Here is a 10345-nt window from a genome sequence, read left to right as displayed (position 1 = left end):
TGTGGATGTACATTCACCAAATTGTGTCGGATATTATGGTCAAGGTATGTAGAAAAAATTGTGTTTACGAATACTGAGTATAGTGCCAGAGTAACAGTGTGCTGTACGAACGACCGTTGGCGGGCCCTGGCGAGTGTGTCGCTGCGGCCTCGCTCTATTTATTGGAATATGTTGAATGAATACTTCAATGGATCCTGGAAAAACTATTATTATTGCTTCTTCCTTTATTCTCCATAACTGATGAAATACAATTTCTATATGTTCATCCACATCTTCCACTGTCGCCACCAGATCATATATACTATCAAACTAGTAATAATTCACACACTTAATTGAAGCACATCTTTGAATGCTAACAAACTTATAAAACATAACATAATAATAATAAATAAACTAGTACAAAGAATGTAATTTACCTCCAACCCCCTACTCTACAATAGGTCCTGGTGCTGTTAGTCGACCACAGCTGCTGTTGAAGTAAACAACTGAGTTCCAGTACCTGTGTATGTATTCAAATTTGAAACAATCTTTTATAACATTTTCATTCACCTTTTCTTTCTTAATTGGGCTGCTACACTTACATGGTTTCCCAAAATTGTTTACAACAATTTACAATTAACATTATACTACCTTAAAAATATATTTTTTTACAAAACTTTCTTAAAAGTAAATACTAAAATAAAATCATCTTCTGAGGTATCACAAATGAATTAAAACTCTTTGGCAGGTACTTCCTTGGTCATAAAAGGTACATCAAATAAACTGAAATAAAATTCTATTTCTTAAATTCTAATATAATTAGATATGAATAGGTCTCTCATCATATGTAAATCCTTTAATCCTTTTATCATTTTTATCAAAACATGAATCAGACATCATAATCTGTTTTCCTTACATGTCCATCTTCACAAATTACTTCATTCACACGCCCCTTTTTCAATGGTTTCTAGTTTCATTTTGCTCCTTTACAATCACAATATCACCTACTTTCACATCTCTTCTGGGTCTAATCCACTTATCTCTAGATTAAAGAAACTATTTCTTCCATCTAGACCAAAACACACTGGCTAAATACTGCACTCTTCACTGTCTTTTCCTTGCATATAGATGGTGGTGGCAATACAACCTTTGATTACATAGTCAAAAGATGGTTTGGAGTTAAGAGGATCTAAGCTCTCTATTGAATTAATACTGTCCAGTGTCAATAGACAACTGTTGACAATCGATTCTGCTTCAACCATAAATGTTTGTAATGAATCATCATCTAGCTGAGTTCCATGCTGACAAAGTATTGCCGACAAATTGTTATGTACAGTACGAATCTGTCTCCCATGACTAACATAAGGTACATTCATTTTAAAATTAATCCAGTCACAACAATCACAGCATTATATTGCCAATTTCTGTTTGATTCATTTCCTTTTAGCAAATCTCAAGTTCACTTTGTCACCTACAAAATTTTTTACTTCTACCTGATCTCAACTGATGTACTGGTCCTCTTCTACCAACAAAATGATGATAAGCATTGAGAAAAGAATCAGTATCCATATATTCAACAACTAGGTGAACAGCTCTTGAAACTAAGCATGTGAACAATGCTCCATATCTCTAGACTTCACTCCGTCTTCCCATAAAATGGTCTAAAATAATCTACAGCACAATAAGTGAATGGAGGAGTTGGTCCTTTGGCAGATCTGACAATTTTTTGTCAAGTGTATAATCTCTTGCTTTCTTACAAACAATACAGTTTCTAATGTGCTTAGCTACCGCAGATGATCCTCCAACAATCCAGTAACCTGCTAATCTTATTTCCTTTAAAGTTATGCCACAACCTTGATGGTAAACTCTTTGGTGATAGTGACAAATCAGCAATTCTGACTTGTGGCATTTACCTGGCAAAATTACAGGATGTCTACTTGCTTCATTCAAGTTTGCTTGACTTAGTCTTTCTTGTACTTTTATGACTTTATCTGTATCCATAAATAGATCTAATTTATACAAACTGCATGTTTTATTTAGGACATTCTCTTTTGTTTGAAGAAACCTTTTTTCACCAGCATAATGTTTACTCTGAAGTTCCTTTAAAATTACTTTCTCTGCCATTTCAAGCTCTGAAACTGTCAAAGGACTATATGTTACATTTCTCTTGTCAATTTTCTCCTCAGATGATTCTTTGTACTCTTAAACACAATGCAGTAGCTCTTTTAGCTCTAAACCAATCTGAGAAATAGTCTAATCTATCAAGAAATAGTACTTCTTTGAAGTTACTGCAAATGACACTTTCTTGACTTCCTGATCATATTCTTTGTTCACAATTTAAACAATTATCAAGTTTCTTCCAAAGAAACTGGACCATTCCACCACATCAAATTATTCATTAATTTTTAACACAAAGTCCACATGCAGCACAATCTGCTGGATTTGACTCTAACTGTGCATAATTTCACAGAATAGGATCAATCCTATCTCTAATATACTGAACTCTATTTACAACAAAAGCATGAAACTTTTTGACATCATTTGAAATGTATCCCAAGACTGCGTCACTATCTATCCAAGTTTCTCTCTTAACATGACGCTTACTTTGGTTGATACGACTGCTGCTGTCAGTTCCAATTTTGGAATAGTAACAGCTGTCAGTGGAGTAACGCTAGGCTTGGACATAACTAAAGAACAATGAATTTCATCATAAACATTAACAAATTTAATATATGAACACTGTCCATAGCCATCTTGGCATCTGAAAAATAGTGTAACTCTTCTGATTTAATTTCTTCAAAGCTTTCTGGTTTATAACATCTTGACAACTTAAGGTTCTGGAACTCACATTATTAATTTCTCCAATTTCCCCACAAGGGTTTAATGTGATCAGGCACAGGATCATCCTATTCTGCTTTACCCCTGCATAAATCCTGGAGTATTTTCTTTCCCAATAGAATCAGTGGAGATACTAATCCCAAGGGATCAAATATGAAGCTTACTGTGTATGAAAGGCATCTTCTAGTTAAAGGCTTGCTGCTGAAATTAACTCTGAATTGAAACATATCAGATTCTATGCACCATTCTATTCCAAGTGTTCTTTCTATTGGTAGTGTATTCTTTGTCATGTCACGACTTTTAATGCTGTCATATTATTACTCCTGGACTAACAGTAGAAATCACTTCCTTTTTGTTTGAGGAAAATTTGTGCAATATGAAACTTCCAAATTTACATAAACTCTTACTTTTGTTAATCAATTCAGTATCTCCAGCTACTTTTGACACTGACATTAACCCATCATCTACATAAAAATTATCTCTGACAAATTTGGCTGTCTCATGACCACAATCTTTTTCATACTGATCTGCTACCAACTTTAATGCAAAGTTTGCAACACTAGGAGATGAAGCAGCTCCAAGAAGATGAACTTTCATTCTAAATTCTATTATTTCATCTTCTAAATTACGATTTTTCCACTACAGAACTTGAGTAAATATCTGTTTCCACATTCAACCTTAACTTGATGGTACATTTGCTTAATGTTACCAATAAATGCTACTAGTTTGTGGCAGAATCTACACAATATTCACGTAAGATTATTTGTTAAGCCTGGACCTTTCAAAAGGTTATCATTCAGTGATACATTTTGATAGCAAGCACTGTGGTCAAAAAACTACTCTTATTTTACTGGCTTTTTGGGATGATAAACACCATGATGTGGAATATAACACACTTTGCCTTCATCCTTACTTAATTGTTCCTTTGGGATTAGTTCTGCATAATCTTTCTGTATGAGATTATTCATAAATTTGACATCATCTTCATAGTAATCTTTCTTGTGCAAAATTACATGTCTATTATTTGGGAACTTGAAATCTGCATTCTTTAAAGGCTGAGGCATTTCATAATGACCTCTTTCAACATGATGAATTCCTTCTCTCATTCTATTTATAAACATTTTATCATCTCTAGAAATAGGGCAATCATCATTTACTTCATTAAAATCAAACTGAAACATCTTTCTCACTTGCTCAGGATTAATAATCCCTTTGACCTTTGTAGGTACTGTGAGAAGACATTTTTTCTCATGGTTAATTACTACTTCTTGATTCACTGTTCTGTGTACTGTGACTACATCTGCTTACTTTGAATCAACACCTCTAACTTCACCTCTATGCTCCAACCAAGATCAATTTGTTTTGCATAGGGATCATTGTCACTGCAAGTAATAATTTCCTTTGGTTTAATTGCCTCAATACAGTTAAGACCAGTCCAGAGTCCTACTTCAACATCATTATTGTAAGGCATTAGTTTCTCAAATATTCTTTCCAAATGTGGCCACTCTGGCTGTTTCAGGTCTTGGTATTTGCTCTCACCTGCAAAGAAATACTTCTCTAGAATAAGCATGAGGCAATGGTATATCTATGTATTTTCATACATACCCTTTACAATTAGACCACAAGTTTTAGAGCATGTAACAGTTTGTTCACCATTCATATTAGCTATTCTTAGAGGAACCTTTGTTCCACCAATACCTAACTTACCTAGAGTATTGTTTTTAATAAAACATACATCATCACCTCTAACACCTCTATCTTGAATTGCAGTGACTGAATTTATTGGGCTGCATGCCTTTGAAGCTTCTTTTCTTACAAATGTACACAATTTTGTGAAAGAGGGAAATTCTGCTGAATATAATAAGCCATCAACACTCTCATCAAGTTCACTGGCTTTATATAGCTCTTTATCTACTATTGTATTCCATTTTTCTACTATAGGATGTGGCAACTTCTGTAACATTCTCTGATTCTCTTTGGGATCATTTAATATATTCAAATACTGAATATTACTCATTGCTGTCTAACTTGTCTCCAAGAAATCATCACTCAGAGAAATCCTTGGCCACTCATGTATTTTCTATCTATATGCATTATCAGTTACAAAGGCGTTACCATATCTTTGTTTTAATAGCTTCCTTAGCTTTACTGTAAGCTTCAGTGTTATCTAATAACAAAAGTCCACTTATAACTTTTTTTGCTTCTCCATCTGTATACTTGCTTAAGTAATACATTCTCTCGGCTGCCACTTCAGTTTTTGACTCTAAGTCTCAAATGACTTAACTCACATTGAATGCTGAAGTGTGTCAACCTTTGAAGACTTCTTGTTCAGGCCTTGGAAGCGAGTCACTAATATGCCTAGCACATAGAATTTCAACCAATTGTTGAATAGCATCCTTTTTTTCTGTTTTCCCTAGAGAAGAAATTTTATCTGCTTGATTAACTAACAAATCCTTTGGAAAAAAATTTATTACAATTAGGATTCAGATTACTTCATATTTATCGTTAAGGTTTAGTCTCTCTCTCTCATGTCTCCTTTCTGTAACTTTCTCTTACTAATTTGCAATGCATCATATTCTTCATTTGATTTAACTTTACACTCAGATACAGAATGCTTATGGTATGGCAATGTTTTTAAATGGGACTCCATATAACTTCTTGTATAATCTTCCTTACTCTAAAAATTTACTTGAACTGCGGTAAAAAGCTCATCATCAACCCGTGACTCTTCTAGTTTTGCATTTCTTATTTCATTTTTGACCTTCATTATTTCTAAATCTAACTTTGCTAACTTCTCAATTAATTCTTTCTTAATTTTTGGTGAAGAAACACTCGAACCCCTACAATGTCCACGACTCCTATTACTACCTGGAACTTGTAAAAACTGTTTTGATCTTTCTCTGATGTCAAAGATAAGCCTTTGTGTGGTTTCCTCACATTTAATATATTGACCTCAAAATTTATTAGAAGGCTTCAGAGCTTCATATCTATCATATGCATTCTGTACAGCTTCAAACTTGGTTACTAGTAAAGTCCTAGCTTACTTAATTTGATTAAATTCTAGATCATCTAGTCTATTATTTATATCAATGTAAACTCTTCCAAGCAGATTTTGCGCTCAAAAAAATTGTCTTGCAGATATCAACAAAATATTCATAACCTTTTAAGTCTTAGGTGTAAATCTAACACTAGGTACACCATCTTCAATAACATTCTTATACAACTCTAACCCTTCAGAGCTTTCAACTTCAGCAGTGTGACTCACAGTGAATGCAGTGATTAAAGAAAACAGCAATTATGAATATATCAGTACTGCAGTAGACATCAGTTAACATAAGCAATTACCCTGTCTGCAGTTACCTTTTTTTAACAGCAGATCAATAGTGGAAATGTAAATAACCTTCTGGTGAATACCTGTTGTCCTCTTGCTGTGCTTGTCACTTCTGGTCCCTGTTCTTGGAATGTTGGTAGATGAACTAGTTAAGATCACACTTGACTGCTGGGGAGAATCAACTGCTCTACTGGTGCTGCAGCAAATAACAACTGTACTTGATTGAAGGTGGAGGCTTGTTATGCAACTGATGTGTAGTACTTCCTTCTTAGGATGACACCCTTGTTTTCATTCTTCTTGGATGGAATTTAACATGGCTTGTAATTCACTGTTGATGGGTTTTCACTGACGAAGTGTTGGAGTTTTACTTAGGGTGGAGTAATTCTCTTGTGGAGTATACTAGGGGGTTATGCTGTTGTGGTGTTTTACTTGAGGGTTTGACGGGGAAGGAGTTTTCTTAGGGTGGCGTTTTACTCTCGCTGCGGCCTAGCCCTTGAGTTGGAATTTCAATGGATTTTGGAAAGAAACTATTCTTGTTGCGTCTTCCTTTATTCTTCATAATGATGAAATACAGTTTCTACATCTTCATCCACATCTTCCATGTCAGTACTCATACATAAAACTGCAAACAAAACAGTGAAACGTGACAACTGTGACCACATGGTTATATATATACTATTAAACTAGTAACAATTCACACACTTAATTGAAGCACATCTTTGAATGTTAACAAACTTATGAAACATAACATTGCAATAGGATAAATAACCGAGTAAACAAAAAGCAATTTACCTCTAAATCCCTACCCTACAATAGGCCCTGGTGTTGTTAGTCGACCACAGCTGCCGTTGAAGTGAACCACCGAGTTCCAGCACCCGTGTATGTATTCAACTTTGAAACATAATCTTTTTATAACATTTTCATTTGCCTTTTCTTTCATAATTGGACTGCTACATTTACAGGGTGTACGTCTGATAGCACTTGACCAGGCGCTCGCACCTTCCCACCGCCTGACCTCAGAAGCAGGCACCCACCACCTCGCCCGCAATAGACCCGCAATGTCTCACCCAGAGCCGCGTTACGCCATCGACCCACAGGTAGTCGTGGAACTAACACAGGAATTCCTCAATTCAGGAGAAAATGCCGCAAACAAGAACATAGTCGAGGGAATAAGAAGCATAGTGCGAAGTTTTGTTGAACTGAAAAAAATAGCACGGGAATTGAAATATGATGATGCAGAGTGGAAAGCTATGTTGCTTAATTGTTGTGGCGTTGAAAATACTAAGAAGGTCTCTCATATTAGCCACAATACCATCGAAGAATTGTTAAAACAGGAAATGGAATTACCATGGGAAAACACTCAGAAAATGATAACAGGTAAGAGTTATACGTATAAAATCAATATGAGGAAAATACGCAGAATCTGTGAAAATAAACAAGACATCAGAAACGATATGTAATGTTATACAGACTAAAGGTGTAGCCACTGGTATATCACATACTTCATATCAACAGCTGGTGTGTCATATATTTCGCATATCACGTATTCTGTAACATTACGATCGGTTAGGCCTGTATGTTATAAATTCACATCTGTGTTACAACCGCCGTGAAGGCCTTGGCGAGTACCACCGGGCCAACACATGTTCCGTACCAGCAAAAAGAGATTACCTGTCAAAAGCATGTTTGTGCGAGGGGTCGTGTCATAGGAAGTGATGGCGGCTCTTCGTATGATCGATACTGGGAGATAACGAGATCGCGACCTAACTAATGTATAGCATATGAAGCAGAATGTTACTTGATGTTATATCATATGTATGTTTAAAGTGTGAGGGCAATTCGAGGGGAACTTCCGTGCCGTCAAGTCGCCCATAACATTCTGGAATCAGACTGTTAAGCTGATAGTCTGTTCCCGTAATGCATATGTATCCAGTATATGTAGAAAGTTCTTTATTATATAATATAGTATATGTTGTTATTTAGCGGCTCTATGTATTGTAAGCATGCATTCTTATAATTTGTGTTTTAATTAACAGTTTCGACCGCTACTGAATAAACCTTAACCCTTTACCGTCTGATTTTTTTATGCATTCAATAAATTATTTTATAAAGAATTTATGTTTTTCTAGAGTAAAGGGAAAAGGATAAATGAAAAAATCATCAAAAATATTTTTATTTATAAAAATCCATAAACAAGACTTTGAGATCCACTTGGGCTTGAGACATAAAATTGGAAACTGGCCTTCAAAGTATACTTAGGCTTATGAGTAGAATGAAATGACTAGTAAAAAAACAAAGTCCTCTATAACTTAAAGAAAATATCTACTGAATCACTATAAATCATATATAAACCTTTTTCAACAAAAAAATTGCTCATCTGACACCATAATAAGTCTCATTTCAATCATAGAACAAATCTTTCAGAAGTTCCGACATAACTAGCTATTTCTTCTTTCTAAAGTATTCCCCTAAGAAAACAGTTAGCTATTCAGCATGAAACTTCTTGAAACAATTACGAGACCGCTCAAAACACAAGTGGACATTACATTTATGACAGAATATCAAAGCTCGTGCCGTGCATCCAGGCATTTTGCACGTTCCCCTAACTTCAGCATAATCAGGGAGATGATCCACACCATCAAGTCTGACGTTTTCTTCAGGAATGGGCTTTGTTGCTTTTCCTTTCGTTTTCCTATCCTTGAAAGCTTTCACCACAGATGAGGGACGGCCTCGCTTCGCAGGATTCATTTGCTTACCTGCAATCATGAGTGATTTCGAGAGTCTCAATTTGAAGTGTGATAGGGAATTCTGTTTCCTCATTGGTATATCCGCTTTATCAGCAGCCCTTCGATACAGCAACCAACAGTTTATGACAGTTATATCTATCATATGAAAGACAAGTCGCATGTAGTATCTTTTTGAACGAAAAGACATCCTGTAATACGACAGCAGTTGATCATGTAGATCCACTCCTCCCATGTGCTCATTATACATTCTGACAATATGAGGAATGGGGACATCAACATAATCTTTTGATTTTTTATCATACTTTCTTGCATGTTCAATAGGAACAGATGTAGCAAAAGAGGAAGCTAAGTAGACCGCACGGTTATCATACCACTTGAGGGCTGTCACAGTTGTACCTCCACTGTCTGTTTCATTATTCATCGAAAAATCCCCGTCCTTCATTAGCCAGTTTCTTATCATCCTTGAATAATAAACCAGGGATTCTTCGTGCTTGAATTGTCCCACAAATCCATATTCCTCTTGTTGCCAAATGTTCAACCAGAGGTATAGATGTGAACCAATTGTCTATGTAGAGTTTGATTTTTATTTTCAGGGATAGATTCTGCTAAGATTAGAACTGAGTTAGCACTAGCACCAAGATCTCCTTCTCTGCTGACTGGATGTATTTTACCTTCATATGGGAAAAAATCATATATCATTCCCTTATGATCCGCTAGCACAAATAGCTTGTATCCCCACTTGACAGGCTTTTTTGGGATATATTGCTTCAAACTTGAAGCCCCTTTGAACGGAACCATCTGCTCATCAATGGATAAGTGCTCAGTCATAGGGATTTGTTTGAATTCTGCGCGAAGGTGATCCACCATCATTCTTACTTTAGCAATCTTGTCATTTTTATCAACAGTTTCATTATCTACCAAATGAAAATTACTTTTGATGTCCTCCCACCTTTGTCTGCTCATAATTGCTGCAATCGATTCAGTGAGACACTCTGATGACCAGTGTTGACGGGTGTCACTAATTCTGGTCAAAGACATCTTCATGGAAATACCCATCCATTGTTCCAATTCATCTTTGGTCAGATTGAAAGGCTTGTTAGGGTTCTTCTGTACAGCATAAATATTACATTGGTGTACGATTTCATCTAAAAATTCACATGAAAAAAATTTTCTGAAGTAATTTACTGGTGAGAGAATTTCATCATCTTCATCGATAGTAGCCTCCAAAAATGTAGGACTATCTTTTGAGTTGGTTTCTTGCTACAGCATTCCAGATGTAATTAGATTTCCGTTTTTTTTTCTCTTTGGTCCTTGCGATTCTTGTTTATCAATCACGTCTACATCTTCAATACGCAATATAATAGTTTCGTCTTGATCAGAGAGTTGATCGTCATCATCATCAGAAATGAGCTGTGGTCTGTATGTTGGATCCTGGACGTCATCATCATCA

General features: G+C 35.6%; 1 protein-coding gene and 1 long non-coding RNA gene across 2 annotated transcripts in view; one reads left to right on the top strand and one right to left on the bottom strand.

Annotated features, from left to right (window-relative positions):
* Positions 1 to 8219, top strand: part of LOC119568048 — an 8362-nt gene extending 143 nt beyond the window's left edge. The window contains exons 2-4 of the long non-coding RNA XR_005228058.1: positions 441 to 503; positions 6965 to 7027; positions 7111 to 8219. This is a non-coding gene — a long non-coding RNA (uncharacterized LOC119568048). The remainder of the gene's footprint in view (positions 1 to 440; positions 504 to 6964; positions 7028 to 7110) is intronic.
* Positions 8220 to 8632: 413 nt separating this feature from the next.
* On the bottom strand, positions 8633 to 9355 carry LOC119599291 (piggyBac transposable element-derived protein 3-like). Its single transcript, XM_037949030.1, has one exon. The coding sequence runs from the start codon at positions 9353 to 9355 to the stop codon at positions 8633 to 8635; it is 723 nt and encodes a 240-aa protein (XP_037804958.1).
* Positions 9356 to 10345: the final 990 nt, after the last annotated feature.

This window comes from Penaeus monodon, chromosome 4 (genome assembly GCF_015228065.2).
Source record: "Penaeus monodon isolate SGIC_2016 chromosome 4, NSTDA_Pmon_1, whole genome shotgun sequence".
Classification (NCBI taxonomy): Eukaryota; Metazoa; Arthropoda; class Malacostraca; order Decapoda; family Penaeidae; genus Penaeus; species Penaeus monodon.
Note: the sequence above shows the minus strand (reverse complement) of the source record. Positions and strands in the feature narration are given on the sequence as shown.